Genomic DNA, 19,095 nt, shown 5'->3' on the forward strand with positions numbered 1-19,095 from the left:
CTCCCTCAACCACTAGGCCATGGGGCTGGCCCAACAACACAATTTTAATCAGATCATTTTTAAGAGAGATTTTTGCTATAGGGCCCAATAACATAATTTTAATCAGATCATTTTTTAAGAGAGATTTTTGCTATAGGACACATGCATTCACTGGAGAGACAGTAAGTGAGAAATCACCCCCCGGGGGGATGACCATGCCACAATCCTTTCTTCTCCATTCTCCTCTCAAGATTTTGGGCACACATGCACATGAACCTAGCGTGTTTTAAGCTGCTGGGTCCAGGACATGAACTGTGGTCATCAAACAACTTAACCATTACAACATCTGCTAGTCCCCAGATAAGAATTTTACCTGCGTTTGCACAGTGAATATTCTTAGTAAATGAGTGTAAAAGCCAGGTATCAAGTCCTGTCCAAGGTGGCTATGTGTTTTGGTTATTTGAATTCTGGCTTTTCCTCCTGCAGGCATCAGCAGGATTCAGATCTTTCAGCAGTGTACTCTGATGCTGATCTCCACAGACATAAAAAAAAGAAGAAGAAAAAGAAGAGACATTCAAGAAAATCAGAGGACTTTGTTAAAGATTCAGAACTACATTTACCGAAGGCCACTAGCTATGAGACTGTTGACCATTTCCGGAGAACCGAGGGTGGTTTTCTTCTCACCGATGGCCTGCCTCTGGAAGGTGTCGGACCTTTCCGTGAGAAAACAAAACATTTTAGGATGGAAAGCAGGGATGACAGGTGTCATCTGTCTGAGTATGGCCAGGGTAAGAGAAGATATTTAGGCTTAAGAAGATAGAAACTCTTTTTTTTTTTTTTTTTAATTGTCAGGGGGCATGTGTACTTGCCAGAGAGACCCAGAGGGAGAAAGCACCTCCCAGTGTGGCATAGTTATGCTGCAACTCCTTCTCCTCCTCTTTTCATCCCTTCGGGGTGTTGGGCATTCACACACATGTGCCCACTGTGTTTTTCTAGTCACCGGGGCTGGAACTTGAACCTTGGTCAGGCCTGTTGGACTGCCTTTAACCACTGTGCGATGGGGCCGGCCCAATAAAAGCTGTGCTTTATATATATATTGTGGCTAAAGGTGATTAACACATGAAAAGAAAACCTCACATGGCACAAAAGTGTACTTAAAATTAAATATGAGTCCCCTCTTGCCTGTTTCATCCAGAATGGACTCTTGAATGCAGAGTGTGATTAGGTTGGGTCATTTGGATATTTAACACTGATCCATTAACGTTTCTTGAAAGCCTGTGTTACATGGAACTGGGCCCTAGAGAACCTGGGTAATTAAACCCCTAGAATTGGATGGCTCTGGGTATTTGCCTCATGAAGGACCAGAACATTAGTTTTTATTATTTTTTTATTATTTTTTTAAAGGTTTTTGCCATAAGGTGCGTGTGCTTGCCAGAGAGAGAAAGTGAGGAATTACCCCCCACAGGGGATATCTATGCTGCAGTCCCTTCTCCAGTGTCCTGGGATGGGTACTCGTGCACACATGCCTGGCCTGATTTTCAAGCTGCCAGGTCCAGAACTCAAGCCACGGTCAGCCATGTAGGAGTCCAGCATCTTAATCACTATGCCACCTGTTGACCTCAGAACATTAGTTTTTAAAGCATTTTTGATGGAAACATTTTTGTAATATATGTTTTATTCTCCCAAATCCTCAAACCCTGTATCATCTTGAATATAACCAGAGTCACAGTTTGATGACTTGGGTCATTAGGCACACTAGCTGTCAGCCTCTAAAGGAGGGATACCTTCAAGGGGCTTGTATTGTGGGTCCCCGGCTCCTGCCATAGCTAGCTAATGTCAGGCTGCTTGGATGTCTGGGATCCTGGTGCCTGGTTGGCTTATAATGTAGTAATCCTTTGGGCAGCCCCCTCCTTTTCTCTAATTTGTTTGCAATGACCGTTTACTCTAGAAAGAAACACTGAGCCTGTTAAAAATACAGTAATAGGGCCAGCAGGTGGTATGGTGGTTGAGGTGCTCGACTCCCACATGGCTAATTGTGGTTTGAATCCCAGACCTGACAGTGTTCTTTCTCTCTCTCTTTCTCTCTCTCTCTGGTGAGCATGTGTGCCATATAACAAGTTAAAGAATAATAATAAGTAAAATTAAATAGTTCTGAGAAAAATATATTGTAATACAAGAGGAAAGGCTGGCAAATTGCAATTCTTGGGCCAAAGCTGGATGAGAAGTTAAGAAGAGCTTTAACATTTTTTTTCTTAAAGAATTATTTAACTTTATTTACTTGTTTTTTAATTTGACCGGAGAGGTACAGGAAGGAAAAGGTAAAGTGAGAAAGCAAGCTGCCAGGTTCGGGACTCAAACCATGGTCGGCCATATGGGGGAGTCCAGCACCCCTAACCACCACACCACCTGAAGCCCCAAGTTTTAACATTTTTAAGTGATTGGAAAAAATTCCAAAGAATATTTTGTTTAGTATGAAAGTTTTATGAAATTTAGATTTCAATATCTGTAGATTTTTTAATAGAGCACAGCCAGTCTTATTTACCTGTTGCCTGGCTCCTGTGGTACTCCTGACTGAGGCGGGCAGGAACTATGTACCCACAGAACTGAAATGCTTATCATTTGACCCTTTACTGAAAAAGGTTGGTGACCCCTGCCCTAAGATACTGGGCTTGCTTTCAGGAATAAAGTACTTCCATGGCATTGTAGGAACTCTGACACTGCATCATGGTTGTGCTGAGGCCTTTGGGTTCTTGACCATGTCCTGCATTCACTGAGATGTGAGTTCTGGAGGAGGGCCTTTCCCCTCCAATGGCCAAGTCAGTATATGGTTGCTGATTAAGGGGCAAATGGTCCCCAGAGTGTTGGTGTGAAAGAGAAGCAGGTAACACAAAAGATGCGTATACTGTTGGGAGGAGAGTAGCGTTGTGAAGTATTGGCTGTGGCTGCAAGTAACAGATTAGAAGAATCACTCTCATCAGCAAAAAGGGACCAGCAGTTGGTATAGTGGCTATGTTGCTGGACTCCCATGTAGTCGACTGAGGTTTGAGTCCTGGACCCGGTGGCTTAAACTCACACCGGGCGTGTGTGCGTGCATGCCCAAGATCCCGAGAGGAGAATGGAGGAGAAGGGATTGTGGCGTGGTCATCCCCCCTGGGGGGTGATTTCTTGCTTTCTGTCTCTCTCTCTCTCTCTGTCTTCCTGGCAAGTGCATACACTCTATAGCAAAAACCTCTCAAAAATTAATAAATAAATAAAAGTGAAGCTAAAGCAGTTCTCTGTGTGTTTTAAAGATTTTTTTGCCATAGGAGTATGTGCAATTGCTGGAGAGAGACAGTAGGAGGGAAAGCGAGAAATCACCCCCCCTCCCCAGGGGAGATGGCCGTGCTGCAATCCCTTCTCTTCTATTCTCCTCTCAGAATTTTGGACACACGCAGGAAAACAGCAGTTAGCGTAATGGCTTTGTCGCTGGACTCCCACATAGTCGACCGTGGTTCGCGTCCCAGACCCGGTGGCTTAAAACTCACGCCAGGTGCATGTACATGCGTGCCCAAGATCCCAAGAGGAGAATGGAGGAGAAGGGATTGTGGCGTGACCATCCTCTCTGGGGGGTGATTTCTCGCTTTCTGTCTCTCTGTCTCTGTCTGGCGAGCACACATGCCCTATAGCAAAAAATCTCTCCAAAAAAAAAAAGAATTTTGGACACGCGCGTACATGCACTGTGTGAGTTTCAAGCCTCTGGGTCTGGGACTCAAACTGTGGTTGGCCATGTGGGAGTCCAGTGCCTTACCTACTATACCACCTGCTGACTCCATCCCCAATATGTACATTTTAAAATTGTCTTCACAGGGGCCAGTAGCCTAATGGTTAAGGAAACTGAATCTCACATGGCTAATCCCATGGTTCAAGCGCAGCCCTGGTGGCTTGAAAAACATGCTGGGAGTGTATGTATGTGTGCGCATATACTTACATGTCCAAAATCCCAAAAGGAGGGAGAGAGACGATTGCAGCATGGCCATTCCCCATTGAGGGGTGCTTTCCGTCCCTCCTCTCTAGTGAATGCTCATGCCCTCTGGCAACTAAAATTAAATAGAATTTGCTTCATATAAACGTTTCAGTGACTTGGGGAAAAGGATTAGTGAGGATTAATTCCCTTCTGACCTCTGTTCAGTACTTAAGTAGTAGTGAGATAGGCTTGTTCTACGTATTGGTCAAGGTCCCAGGATTGTTGCCAGGATCTTCTGCAGCCGCTAGAGGTAGTCTGAAGTGGGTTGAGTGCAAACTTGAGTGTCTGCCTCACGTTTGGTAGACGAGTGTCTTGGGGGTGCTGCGGTCCTGCTTCTGTCACTGATACAGTCACACTGATGACTGTTTTGCGACCAGTGCTTCAGCTGTTTGCATTGACTGAGGAGCATGTGCTGGGCCTGTCTTCCCCAGAAGGGTGCCTGCTTGGCCTTGCTGGGCCAAGTATTCCTCCACTGGCTGAGGACTGCAGCCCCTTCTGCTGGCTCCCAGGATCCTCTTGGACTTCGACCACTTACCTTTATCTTTGAACTTCTGTTCTTTGACTAAGATTTGTTCTGTCTCAGTGTTAGAATGCACCTCAAGACCACCGAGGATGGACCATTCCCCTGGGGCATCCTTTCACTAGGACCAGTGTTCATGAGTCAGCAAAGAAACTCATTTTTAGGAAAACACTTGGAGAAGTAGCACCGTGCCAGTGTATACTGTCCTGAGTAGGACTGATTTCTGGCAACAAACATTAAGCTACACTGCACTGTTGCTAACTGTTGCTGTTTGACGCACATACAGAGCACATAACAGTTTTGCAAAACCATCATTAAAATCTGTTTCCTGATCTTTGCTTTCCAGGTGATTGAAAACTCGGCCTCAAAAACAAAAAAATTCACTAGTTATGGTAAGCTATTTTCTTACCTGTTTCATGATTGTGGAGGCTCTGAGGGGATACCAGTAAAGCTTTACTTCTGAAGAAAACGGCCCTGAGCACTTGCAGCTCTGTCATGGAGCTACTCCTAGGCAGATCTCAGCCAGTCCAGCAGGGGCAGCAGTGCTCCTGGAAATATGCCTAGTTAACCCCTTTTCCGATTCTGGGGAGGGTAGATTCATGGCCTTTGCTCTAACTCCAGTCCCTCCTTCTTCGGTCTTTGTAAGAAAACCCACCATGTAAAGCTCCAGAATCAAGCTTCACCTGGAGCTGCAGCAGCCTGTTCCGCGGCCCAGACCTTCCTGAGTGGCCTGTCCTCAGGCAGCAGCCAGTCTCCGCCCTTCCCCTGGCCTGAACTTTGTACCACACACCCGGCTGGGCTGGGCTGATGGCACCCAGGCAGGGTGCACAGGGTTCGACTTGCAGACAGAAGTCGTAGTGAGGCACCCACTCCTCATAAATAGCACTGCTTTATTGGAAGGGTGTTTGGGAGCTCGACAGCAGATCAAATTCTTTGTGTCAGGACTGTGTTTAGGTTACTTAACAACACTTTACATTTTATTCTGTGGCCCTGGGACATAGTAACTCGTGTTTTATACCCTGCACTTGCTGAGGGAAGGGGAAAAGACAGTGAACCATTTTGCCCTTGTAAGGAAATTTTGTTCAAATGTGTCTGTCATGTCTAATCAATAAAGGGGGTTTTAAATGAATGTCCAGGTGAATTGTCTACAGAAGATTAATTTGCAGTTAATTGACCTGCTTTATCAGTGTGTCCTTAAGGGAGGCCTAAGCCTAATTAAAGAACTAAGCTCTTCCTGAGTGAAAAGTGGGAACCTAAGGATTGAGACAGATTGGCAGCAGTTTGTCTGGGACGGGCAGGCTGGACCCAGCAGATGGCACCTCCCTGCCTGAGCGCCACCAGCCTGAGCCCTGCATACATCCCTGGGCATCACCAGGGTCCTTTTTTGCGATTCACGAAGGCAGAAACTTCTCCAGAGACCTCGGAGACCAGCTGATGGGGCATCCAAGAATAAGTTACTGGTGGTGTGAAAAGCAGAGACCCGCCCTGGGACTTGCTGGGCCTTTGTTCAGACTTTCTGCCTCCAGAATTAATGCCTGCTGCCTCTTGTCTTTCAGATTCAACGCATTCAACAGAAGCCATCCCCGACCCAGCTTAAATTATAAATATAGAAAATAACTTTGTTCAAATTTGCGTGGTGCTTCTTTAGTAAATATTGTACAGATTTTACCATGGAGAACTTTTTTCTTTCTTTCTTTTTTTCTTTTTTTTTTTTTTAGTTTTTACCTTTTCTTAATTACCCTTATTCCAAATGGATGAACACTTTCTACAACTGCTGACCATTGTAAAATACCGTGTATATAAATCACATTGAAAATAATGCCCTGGAATAGAACATCTCAAATGCTGCTTAATTACAGACTCAGGTTGATTACTTGTATTTCATGTAATGTTCCTCCAAGCTAGACATCTGGTGCAAGACCAACCGGGAAACCATGGAATTAGAAGTACAGACTGACAGTGTGTATATTTAATTTAAAGACTTATTTAAAGATTCACAAGCTCTCAACTAGACATTCGAGAGCAGTCTGTTTTCTGTAATGTCTGATACTAGAAACTAATTTGCTTCATATTTTAGCTGGTGGTGTGAAAAGCAGAGACCCGCCCTGGGACTTGCTGGGCCTTTGTTCAGACTTTCTGCCTCCAGAATTAATGCCTGCTGCCTCTTGTCTTTCAGATTCAACGCATTCAACAGAAGCCATCCCCGACCCAGCTTAAATTATAAATATAGAAAATAACTTTGTTCAAATTTGCGTGGTGCTTCTTTAGTAAATATTGTACAGATTTTACCATGGAGAACTTTTTTCTTTCTTTCTTTTTTTCTTTTTTTTTTTTTTAGTTTTTACCTTTTCTTAATTACCCTTATTCCAAATGGATGAACACTTTCTACAACTGCTGACCATTGTAAAATACCGTGTATATAAATCACATTGAAAATAATGCCCTGGAATAGAACATCTCAAATGCTGCTTAATTACAGACTCAGGTTGATTACTTGTATTTCATGTAATGTTCCTCCAAGCTAGACATCTGGTGCAAGACCAACCGGGAAACCATGGAATTAGAAGTACAGACTGACAGTGTGTATATTTAATTTAAAGACTTATTTAAAGATTCACAAGCTCTCAACTAGACATTCGAGAGCAGTCTGTTTTCTGTAATGTCTGATACTAGAAACTAATTTGCTTCATATTTTAGTTGTATTCAAGATTTGAAGATGTATTTTATAGACAAGTTCTGTTTTTGAACTTTGTGGAACTATTCCAATCAATTTACCAGTTATATGATGAGTACTTACATTATGAATGTATAATCCAAACATTATTTGTAAAGCCTACAGTATGTTTTTATTACATAACACTTTTTTATACAGTGTCTCTTGTCTTGACTATATGATATTGGAGTCTGAGTTGTCAGCTTGGTCCCTTAAAGTTTCTAGTTACAGACAAAATCATACTGTGATTTTATTTTTAATATGGATATGCTATCAAACTGTGATACACTTATAATTCACTGGTCCTGCATCAGGAGATGGAGTGGGGAAAACTGTATTTAATACAGTTTGTATCTGAATAATCTGTATGGTTTATACAGTTTGTGTTGTTCAGAGATGTCTAAAGTTTGATCTTTGTTTTTTTAAAGATTAAAAAAGCACTTGCCCCACTGTAAATATACAGCATGTAAAATTTATATAGTATATAAATGGCAGCAAATTAAACATTTTGTGTCTTATTTTTTACTGCTGTTATCCCCATTCGCTTATAACACTTCTCACTGACTTCTTCCTGTTGTCCACATTCACTTCCTTAAAACCCATAAAGCTAGGGCCAGCAGGTGGTGTGGATGTTAAGGTGCTGAGTCCCACATAGCCAACTCCATGGTTCAAGTCTTGACCGGGTGGCTTGAAAATCATGCTGGGAGCGTGTGAGTGCATGCCCATCCCAAGAGGAGAATGGAGAAGGGACTGTGGCATGGCCATCCCCCCTCCCCCACAAGGGGGATTTCTCACTTTCCCTCTCTCTCTAATAAACACAGTGCCCTATAGTGAAGGGGAAAAAAAAAACAAAACCTAAAAAATGTTAAAAAACCCACCACCACAAAGCTCCTACCATGGCCTGTCAGGCGGTGCCTTTGGCCAGGCTGTCAGGCACAGGACTGGCAGTGCAAGCCCCAGATACGGGTGAGTGAAGTCAGGATGTGGCTTGTTAGACCCAACAATGTCTCCATTTCAAAGAACAAAGTCTCAGTTTTGTTTTAATGATACACTTGATTTTTATTTGTTGAACATAGTATTTGTAAGAGTTTGTGACAGCCATCCACCCTCCTATTTTACTGTTCAGTTTACAGCAAAATATCAGTAGATACAGATATTTCTTCATGCAAGTTGTGGGAGAATATACACTGAATAACACTCCAGAAATCAATATATATATGTACATTATTTACATATTAACTATATTTACTGTAAATAGAAATGTTTCCTAAGAAAAAAATAAGAAAACAAGAAATCACAACTTGTGGTTTCTGGTCTATGACAGACCTAACTTCTCAGCAAAGCACATCTATGTAGAGATACCTGCATTTGTAATTTTAAAATATGCATTGCTTTATATGAAGCATTAAGTGTTGCTTCATCTATAAATAGCTCCTATTTTGACTCAAGTTTGGTACCACCTTAAACTGCTCAAAAATGTTCCATGACCCTGAACACACTATTGCTTGTCTGTGTCCGGGGTCTAATTAAACCTCAGTTGTTCACCAGGGCTCAGCAAGACAGGCTATGGCGGCCATGTCTCCCGCCCAGGGCTCCTCTTCACTGCACACTGCCCTTTGATTCTGGAGGAAAGTTTGTCTTTGGCCAGAGTTGGGACTAATAATTCAAGCACTGAGCACAGACATCAGGGTGGGGAGGAGGATGACATGACCGATCATGCCGAGGCTCAGGCCGTGTGGCCAGGTCCGCCCACTGCGAGGGGACATCACAGCTGTGCCAGTTCTGGTCAGTGCCGGCGGAGGCCAGCCCTGCACAGTCCCTGACCTGGTGGGTCTCCTGGACTAGGCTGCCTGAGGGCACAGTGGCGTGATGGCCGTATGTCCTTCATTTTAATACTGTCGCAACAAAACCTGGAAGTAGGTGACATCATTTAACACTCTATGGCAAGTTATCTAGACTAAGCACCACGGCCTTCTGCCTTGTTCCTGGGTGAAGAGTCATCAGGTGAAGCTCATATACGATGATCGTGGTGGAGAAACAGATTTATCATCAGGCGACTCCATGCTCACTTCTCTCAACACCCAAAAGACAGAAAATTCTCTCCCAGGGTCATGCCTGGGTTAGACGAGAGGAAGTGGCCCGTCCACGGGATGAGATGCTGATGTTGCTGGCACCACAGCCAGTCCTGTATGTGGGGCCAGCCCGGGGTGGGCAGTGCCGGAGCCGGCCATCATCAGTGTGTGGTCTAGGGGTCCAGACAGCGTCTCTGTTTCCATGGAAGACGGGAGGCCAGAGTTGCATATATATCAGTCAGGCATGTCAAGAATGCTGACTTGCCTTTCTCAAAAACTAAAATTTGAGGTATCAGTACAGTGAGAAAGCCTACTAGCTTGGGAATAAAAACAAACAAAAAGTCTGAAGCATGATGGAGAGTTATGGCCTTAGTCTAGTGTGACTTAAAGCTACAAGGTCAGCTGCACAGAGGCCAAGGGTCCCCAGCCACTCAGCGCCTGTCACAGCAGCTCACAACAGTAACTTCTGCTATTCAGAACGGCACCTAAGTGCATACTGTCTGAGGTTTTCTTTCTGGATGTTCATTTGGTACACATGTACAAATGGCCTCCAAAGGGTGCAAGTTTATGGGGCATCTATGCAGGTGAGGCAGAACACCCCATGGGCAAGAGGCTTCTACATGGGATAACAGGCCTCCTGGAGGCAGAGAGAAAGCTCCAGGGAGACAGGCACCTGTCCCCAGCCCTGTCTCACCCCAAGCACCGCAGCCTCATCCCGTCTAGTTCTGACAGCTCCATGTGGGGATCCACATTCACACTTCTCCAGCAAACACACTAAGCACCTCCTGCCATGGGGTCCCCAAGTCCACCACCTGTGTGTGTGATGGGGTTGGGGGGAGGGCTGAACTGCTCACAGAATACCCTAAGTGCCACGCATAGCTTGTTCTTTCCCTCCTCACAAGGGAAGATCAAATCTCTGAAAACATGGACTACACAAGGAATAAGATGATTTCTAGTTACTGATATGTCTTCATTACATCAAAAAAAATCTGTCAAATTATTATAATGTCAGTAAAATAAGTATCTTGCCAAAAGGTTTTAATAGCAACGCATGTGGTCAAGAGCTGGTTGGAGCTACGTGTTCAGCTGAACCTTATGAAACTGCACTTGCTTAGGTCAAAAACAGTCAACTATTGAGTATCAGCAGTTTCATGTGGTTCAACATGCAGATAATCTGTGTCCAGAGAAAAAGCTGTTTTCTAGGATTCAGCAGTTACAGGACAAACATCCCAAAGCATGGTCATTATATCTTAATGATTTGCTTTTTCAGAAAATATTTATGGGACTAACAAGTCTGGGTTGAAGGGAGGTTGCAGGAGTGATGAGACCTGGAGGCCCTGCAAGTGTCCTCAAGGACACCAGGTGCCTCCCTCCCCAGAGCAGCCAGTCGGCTGCCCCTGAGCCTGAGGAGCGGCCAGCTCCCGCACAGTACGCACGCCCTCCCGGGTCCCTCCCACAGGTGCTGCATTATAGATATATACTTTTTTTTTCAGTGCACAGTATATATGTGTGTCCAAGAGTTAAATTTATAGCTGCCATTCTAAAAATACTACTGTTAGAAAGTATTTTCATTATAATTTCAGAATATAAAAAGGCATATAAAAGCTATAATCCTATATATCTGAGAAAAAAAATTCTGAATAAAAAATGGGTAGCTTTTCCTTTCCTGTTTTGATATAAAACAGCAGCTTCTAGAACGATTAACACCGCCAAAAATAAAGGCGAGCGGCACGGCTGGTACAACCGGCTCCGATCTATGGAAACGAGGCCCGCCTGCTGCACAGATCTCCGGGCTGAACCACTGGCGCTGCTGCTGCTAGAACTGGGAACACATCGTAGACTTGCCCGACTGTGGGTGCTGGGGTGGAGGCAGGACGGAGTCGCTCCCTGATGCTCCCAGCCGGCCACAGTCCCAGCCCACAGCGCAGGATGCAGGGGACGCACAGGGGGCAGTGGATGGAGGTTCTGGAGAAGCTGTGAGCATGACACGGGGTTGCGGCGCCCCGCCACACGGTCTGCGGGTGAGCAGCCCGAGGTGTTGAGGGAGGTCTCCAGTCACTTTCTGCTGTGGGGTTTGGGTCTTTACTTCCGCCTGCTCAAGCCAGGAAAGCCTTATTTCTTATTGGCAATCCTCCGTTTCCTTGTTGCCAGCATGTCATAGAAAGGATCCCTACTGATACTTGCTCTGGTGAAAAAGGCAAAGCAAACAGGTTAGGTCGGAGGAGAAAGTCAGACCTGCCGCATCCCTAGGGCCCTAGAACGGCAGACTGCACTCCGAGAGCTGGCCTCCGTGCCCGGGAGACCGTGCACAGCGTGTTCATGTCTGCAGGGCGGTCACACACCCTCCTGCTCCCCGGCCTGGCCGTCAGGAACACGGCCCCACTCACTTGATAGACTTCATCCACTCCTCCTTTTCCTCAGGGCTCGGGGCCGAGATCCGGTACACCACATGGTTCCCCTCCACCACGCGGCCATCGGCTTCTGTCTTACAGGCTTTGATGACCTGCCCTTTGTGGCTTGGGTTATAAAGCTCGAAACAGTTCTAGTGGAGAGAGAAGGGGGGTGTTGTCACGGGGGGTCCTGGGGAAGAAGCTCACACCCATGTTCAGGTGCCTTGCTGGGCGCCAGACTGGCAGGAGAGAGCAATGTCGGCAAACAAAGGCAGCTTACAGGTTTCCGTGGGTCTTCAACCTCTCTTATGCTGAGATTCTCCAGTGGGATGATTCCCCGGGGCTCCTTATCCTACGAGAGGAAGTGCACGGCCAGCCTCACGCGAGTCACCCGGAGGAGGCCCGCGGTGTGGCAGTGCGGAGGCCGGGCAGGCGCCCCTTACTTACTGTGGTGTACTCGAAGTAATAGAGGCAGTTATCCGTCAGGATGAACCACCGCCGCTTCCAGGTCTTCACGCGCCCTCCTAGAAGCAGAAGAGTCCTGTGAGCAGGCACCCCACTCCCCTGCACAGCAGAGAGCCTGAGGGCCCCGCAGAGGGGCCTGGGTCCCACACGAATGCCTGTATTTTCAGAAAGGCCACTGGGAGCCAAGCTTGGTTTTAAGTTTCCTCCTTGTGACAGTGTTGGACATTCTGAGCACGGGCAGCCGAGTCCTGGACAAGCTGAGTGGCTGGCCAGCCAGGGGGTGGCTGGGTGCCTGGCTGGGCCCGCATGCACCCCCACCCCTGGGCCTGCACAGGTGCCGCTCCATGGCGACCCTGGGTCACTCTAGATGACACAGTCGCTTTTCAAATCTGCTTCCTGGAAAGTTAGTGGTAATGGATGGGCGTAAATTCCCCCCATGAGATGACAGCATGATGAAGTCAGTGCCGCTCACCAGGTCTGCCGGGCTTAATCCTGTTACGTCAGGGTGGTTACCACATTACCGGGGCCTCTGGGCATCCCTGGGACCCATCGACATCAATTATCCCCTGGCCCAGGGAATTGTAGATTGAATTAACCTTTTAACAAGATCTGGAGCACATGTGTACACACACACACATGCACACACATCTGGTCCATCTCCACCTACTCTCCTTTTACGACGGGAAAGGAGATCTTCATTACGCTTCAACATTCAGCAGAGGCAAGTGACTTCAATTGCTAGCCCTTGCTTCTGATATGAGTTTTTTTTTTTTTTTTCCTTTAATAAAAACAAAACAAAACAAAACAAAGAACCAAAAAACGACAACATGTAACAGATCCAAAAGCTACCTGGGGTCTCGGGGAGAAGTGCCCTCCCACCCCAGCACTCTCTGGGGTGTGGGGGGGTTTGCCCAGTCCCTTTGTGACACGCGAGGGGAACGATGGTCACAGACACCCCCCAGCACAGAGTGCTAAGACTGGAGGCAGGGATGGAGGAGAGGCCTCTCAGTCACAGGGCGGCGTGAAGCGATGCTGGGTGGGATTCTCAGACGTGAGTGTCTGCAGGCTGAGGCAGGAGGGCTTCCTGGTCTCTGACTGGGCTTCAGCTGGCAGACACGCAGTGTGAGAAGCCGCCTGCTGTAGGGCCGGAGGAAATCCTGACCATGCCTGGCAGAGAAGGGTCTCTACAGCCTATTTGGGAACCCATCCCTGCCTCACCCATCAGACCTTCTGTCCTTTGATGGCCTAAGGTAGCCTGCAAGGGTGAAGCAAGGGGAAGCAGTCTGACAGTCTAGCTGTCCCTATGCCCAGGCAGACTTGTCACATGGTTCCTTCCTCACCGGTGTCCCACCACCTCACCTGTGGGAAGGCGCTGTCTCAACACTGACCACGCCCTTCAGACCACCTAGCCCAACCATTTCCCCTGCCCAGCTTGCATCTTCGCACCTTTGCTCGGGCCACTCCTCTGGCCTGGAATGACATCCCTTCTCTCCAACGTCTCTCTGGAGCCTTGGTTTGGGCCCTACTCCCCAAGATCCTGTCCACAGCTCCATCCCTGCAATCTTCCACCCCTCCCTGCCCAGTGCAGTGGGCCTGTCTCACTCACCCCATTGAAGACCCAGCACAGACTGGGCACCGCCACGGCAAGGCCCGGGGGGAGCCCTACAGCCCTTCTCTCACTTCAGCCTTCATGCCAGTCCTCAGCCCACACCTCTCCCACCTGCTGGAGCTAAACAGGAGGCGCACATCCACACAGGGGTGGGGGCTAGGAGACAACCTGTCTCCTTGGGCAACCCTGTCTTATCCCAAAGTCAGCCACTGACAAGGGGACAGAGAGAGGCATCCTATACCCCCCGAGACCACGAGAAAAGGATGACACGCTGGTTCTTTTAAGGCACTTCCCCCACCCCACCCCACAGGGCACTGTGACTGCATCAGCTGACAGCACCCCCACTGACTGCTGCCATCACCTCTGCCTCCCCCCGTTCCCTGAGGACATCCAGAATAGGCCCCTCCATGTAACGCTGGTGCCCTGTGCTGCTCTCCTGCCCCCACGGTTCCCAAACAGCAGCCAGAGGCATCTTTTGAAAAAAATACCTTGGCCACATCCCTACCTGCTACAGCCCCCAAAGGATCCCACTGCACCCAGTCTAAGACCCAAACCCTGGCCTCTCCCTCACCAGCCCTGGGTCTAGCCTCAGTGTGAGGCCTGAGCATGAGATCTCACAGAACTTTCCAGAAGTGGCTATGCTGCTGTCTCTGTCTAGTGCCTGCTCTTTTCCTTCTTCTCCTGTCACAGTGGGTAGGTAGGGCCTGTCTGTGTGTCCTGGCCCCAAGCTCATCACCAATGTGATGCCAATGGTTGCTTCGGGAGGTAGCTTTGCTCCCACATCTGGGGCGTGTCTGTGCAGCCCCAGCCTTGCCTGGTCCTTGTGACCAGGGGAGCTTTGCAGGCCAGGACTACAGGTGGCCAGAATGAGCTCAGCCCAGCCCAAGCCCTTTTAGCTCAGTAGGAACCAGGGGCAATATCTTGGGCTTGGAGCCATAGCAGGTTCTGCTGGAAGGACACTCCACACAACTCTCAGGCCTGCAGGGCGCATGGCTCCTTCTACAGTGTAAGCACCCACTTTCTCGCTGCAAATTCCCCTCTATTCCCATTGCTGTGACAAGGCGTGTGCACATGTGCATGCACACACCCCTATACACATGCATGGACATGCAGAGTGCACACACACACACACACACACACACTTTTTTCTTTCTGATAGCTCAGTTCTGACCCATTACATGTTTTTATACACAAATAATTTTCAAAGCTCAATATCTTAAGTTATTTACTTAACAGTCATAAGCCATGCAAGCTACTATGCTCCAGCAAAATCCAGGTCTTCTTTTTTTTTAAAGAATTATTTTATTTATTGTTATTATTTTTTAATTTAATGAGAGAAAGAGAGAGACAGAGAGAAAAAGAAAAAAAACAAAGCAAGCCACCAGGTCTGGGACTCAAACTGTGGTCAGCCATGTGGGAGTCTAGCACCCCAACTATCACGCCACCTGCCGGCCCTGTATCCAGGCCTTTTAGAAGAGCCACCTAGGGGCCAGCCAAGTTCCATAGTGGTTAAAATACTGGATCCCACATGGCTGACTGTATGGTTCAAGTCCCAGACCCACTGTCTTGAAAAAACACTCCAGGCATGTGTACATGCATGTGTGCTCAAAATCCCGAGAAGAGAGTAGAGGAGAAGGGATTCTGAAGTGGCCATCCCCCACGGGATCCTTTTTCACTTGCCTTCTCTCTGTCTCCAGCAAGTGCACATACCCTACAGCAAATTATTGTGGGTGGAAAGAGCTACCTGCTAAAACTTATGATGGGAATGCAACAAGCAAGGTCACACTCCTACAAGTACCTGCCTGGCAACACACACTGTGGATCCAGCCAGCACCATGTCCCCAGAAGACCACTCCACTGGTCTTCAGCTAGACCATCCCACTGCTAGCTGAAACCCACTCTATAGACAGTGACAACCCACAAGACTACACTCCTGAGAACAGGGTGGAGACAGAGGCTGCAGGGCAAGAGGGGATAGAGGGAGCCAAGGCTGCTGGACAGCAGCTGGCTTGCCCAGAGGAACCCATGCGCTTCTGGCTGCAATTCCTAAACCAGGTCCCTCCTCGGCACCCACTTGGTGCCACGCCAGGTCTGCAGCTCCTACAAGTACTCTGCACTCATTCCGTGGCATGTTTATCTGCCCAACCAGAAAATGGGTTAGAAAACACAAGCTGGGCTATGTCTTTATTTCACTCACTCACTCCTGTCTTTAGAGTCAGCCTCCTCCCAGGTGGCACTGAGGACACACCAGCAGCCAGGTAGGCACTGTCGTCTCTGTCCCAGGAAGGACACTGGACAGCATACAGGTGCCACAGGAAGGCATCTAGTGCAAGAACACTCACCTGCTGCCCAAGTGCACCATGGGTTTCTGGATGCTTTCCTCCCCTGCCCTAGTTCCAGGACCACAGGCACGAATGATTTAGAGTATGGTGTGTATCTACGGTTGCTCAGGCACCAAAGTCCACGACTATGACACTAGGTTTTAGGTAAAGATCCAGAACATTCCTAACCTTGGCAAAGTCCGAGAAAAGTTGAGGAGCAATAGCCAAGGTCAGAGACCCCAGTGGGAACAGCAGTCCATGGTGTGCCCTCCTATCTTGCCGGCAGAGGCAAGCCTTTACTGGTATATTACCATCATGCTGTGTCTTATCCTTCTCCATTAAAAAAAAAAAAATCACCAGAATTCTTCAGCCCTAGTATTCTACTTGCTCCAAAGCAACAATCTGTCCTTAAAAATGCCTGGACAAAATACAGTTGTTACATCTTGAAGGCTTTACTATCAGTTTGAGGCAAAGCTCTCCCCCCTCCAGAGTCAAAATAACCCATGGCAATTCTTAAAATTGCCCGCAGAGTATAAAGGCCATTCGACTCCTTTGTGGATGGTGAGGAAGCCTTTATAACGTTTCGGAATCTTTCCACAGGGATGCAAACATGCTTGCTTGGTTAGTATGAGGGTGACTGCAGTGCTGCAGGAACAGGGCTGGTTATCAGCTGCCTCACTGCTACAGAGCCCCTAAGGACATGGGGGGGGCAAGCCTGTTCCCACGCTGTGTCACCAAGCTCTCCGGTCCTGGCCACTCTCAACCCTGCCCCTGGGGGCGGGTGTCACATTCACCACACCGTGCACGACGCCGACCCCAGCAAGTCCAAAGCCAAATGGATCAGATGAATGGCAGCCACACATCAGAGCTTCACACAGACCACCGTGGGGGAGAGAAACGGGAGAGGAACGAGCCGCTGAGGGAGGGGGCAGGAAGCCACTGGGTACGTACCTCCTAACGCAGGACAAGCAGGGGCAGCCCGTCACAGAACAGAAAGGTGGGAGCCACAGGCAGAAGGAAAACAACAAGAAGGCACGTTTAAACCACTCATCAGAAATCACAGCCACACCAAACCAAGAGAAAGGCACACAGGTTCTTTGGAGATAATGCGCTTGCTTCTCATACAGAAAACTGCCCTGGATTTATCAGGACACTAACGTGGCAGTTTTCTGGGACGGGTCGTGCAGCCTGGCCATTATTCTCTGCCGTGGACACAGAGGGCAACCTCGCTCTGAAATGTCACAATTCCGAGAAGCGGCCATCGGTTCTGGGACGTGCGGCTACCTAGAGCAGACCATAGCTTAAATGCACTTTCTTTGTAGCGTTTCTGCCTCGCTGTTAGGGGCATTCGCTATGATGAGGAGCTGGGGAGAAGCCCCGCGGGAGGTGCTGCCGTGGGGTGGGCGGAGGGGTCCCACCGGTTGCGCACAGCCAGGCCAGCCCCAGGCGGGAGGCTGCTGCTCACCCAGCTTCAGGAGCCAGCCTTCCCGGTCCGGGTTGAAGAACGTGTGCGTCAGGTCGTTCCCATCATCCTCTGGGATTTTGAATGGTTCATTCTTAATACTTTCATATAAATTCTGTAAGAAGGAAAAACCAGCAAGCTCAGGGATTCAAACAGGAGAGGCAGCCAGGCTTTGCCCATCTCTCCCCAAGGCAGGGTAACCTCGAAGCTCAGCAGGGCCAGGGAAGCACAGACCCCTGAAAGATGTATTTAAAATAAACTGGCACTGCCAATTTTCACAGACTTTGAAATCCTGCAAACTGAAGACAAGTTAAGGGATAAAGAGAAGAAATACCTGTGCATGTCCCCACCCCCAGATCAGCTCGGAAGCAGGGTTCTGGCAGACTCACTCTCAGCAGCTCCTCAGGGAGGTCCCCGCCCTCATTGATGCCGCGGTTCATGGTTATGAAGCGCTCTGCCGTGGGCTTGTCGCGCACGTTGTGGTTGTGCAGGCTGGTGTTGAGCATGATGATGGCGAACGACAGCACGTAGCATGTGTCTGCAATGAGTGAAGGAAGGCCAAGGCTCAGATGCCCGAGGTAAGCCAGCACTTCTACACGGGGACTGAGTGCCCCCAAGAACAACGCAGATGGAAACCTAGGAGTGTGGGGGATACACCCAGGAGGCCTGGCGGGAGGCACGTTTGCCTGCAGCCCATCCTCTGAAGTAGCAAAGCCCGGTGGGTGTGGGTGGGTCCAGTAGGTGGTCACAGGCAGGGCCATCTAGGCTCGAGGAGAGTAGGCTCCCAGGAACAAGCGTGAAGGCCATGGCCACCAGGACTCCCTCCTCCATGGCCAGAGGCTTTGACTAACGAGGGGTTAGGGATGCAAGCCCTGCTACCAACCTGTGGACTGGAAGACCCCGGGGTTGCACAGGCAGTAGCGTGAAGCAAAAGCCTCCATCATGCGATCGATTTTCTGAGCCTCTCCTGGAAGTCTGAAGCTCCATAAGAACTGTCTGCAGAGACACAGAAACCTCAAGGAGTGGCCCTACCTAAGAACGAACTCAGCCTCATGGCCAGAGCAGCTTCAGCCCCAGCTCCAGGAAGGATACTTTCCTCCCGGCCAGGGTGCAGCTCTAGCAGGGGTATTGAGAGCAGAAGCCAAGAGAGAAAAAGACTCAAGATAGTTCCTTCCAGTTAATAATTCCAGACAGGTACTGACTGCCCACAATCAATTCATCAGCAAGACCTGTTGCCTCTGCCTTAAAAACATCTGGGATCCTAGGTCCAGCAGGTGGTGTGGCACTTAAGGCACTGGATCCCACATGGCCAGCTCTGCAGTTCAAGTACTGATGCAGCAGCCTGAAAATAACACTGGGTGCACGTACGCGTATCCAAAACCCGCAGAGGAGAATGGAGGAAAAGGGGCTGCAGTGTGGCCATTCCCCCAGGGGGTGATTTCTCACTTTCTTACTGTCTTTCTGTGTCTCTCTCCAGCAGGCACATGCACCTTACAGGGACTACATCCAGGCAAAAATCAAGAGAGAAAAGAAAGAAAGAAAAAGAAAGAAAGAAAGAGAG

The 19,095-nt window shown here is 48.4% G+C and overlaps 1 protein-coding gene across 3 annotated transcripts in view; it reads right to left on the minus strand.

The window, feature by feature from the left end:
- Positions 1 to 8,253: 8,253 nt before the first annotated feature.
- The window catches only part of CYTH3 (cytohesin 3), a 28,890-nt gene continuing 18,048 nt past the window's right edge, over positions 8,254 to 19,095 (minus strand). The window contains exons 1-7 of one of the 3 annotated variants that reach the window (XM_027766981.1): positions 18,418 to 18,635; positions 17,924 to 18,072; positions 17,538 to 17,649; positions 12,125 to 12,201; positions 11,958 to 12,029; positions 11,675 to 11,829; positions 8,254 to 11,472 (exon numbers count right to left, since the gene is read on the minus strand). In XM_027766981.1, the coding sequence (XP_027622782.1) occupies positions 11,400 to 11,472; positions 11,675 to 11,829; positions 11,958 to 12,029; positions 12,125 to 12,201; positions 17,538 to 17,649; positions 17,924 to 18,072; positions 18,418 to 18,478 (699 nt within the window). In that variant the 5' untranslated portion in view covers positions 18,479 to 18,635 and the 3' untranslated portion in view covers positions 8,254 to 11,399. Of the gene's footprint in view, positions 11,473 to 11,674; positions 11,830 to 11,957; positions 12,030 to 12,124; positions 12,202 to 17,537; positions 17,650 to 17,923; positions 18,073 to 18,417; positions 18,636 to 19,095 lie in introns of those variants that run through there. The other 2 variants (XM_006165130.2, XM_027766980.1) reach the window with 2 other exon arrangements.

Source organism: Tupaia chinensis, unplaced genomic scaffold, assembly GCF_000334495.1.
Source record: "Tupaia chinensis unplaced genomic scaffold, TupChi_1.0 Scaffold143813_1, whole genome shotgun sequence".
Lineage (NCBI taxonomy): Eukaryota > Metazoa > Chordata > Mammalia > Scandentia > Tupaiidae > Tupaia > Tupaia belangeri.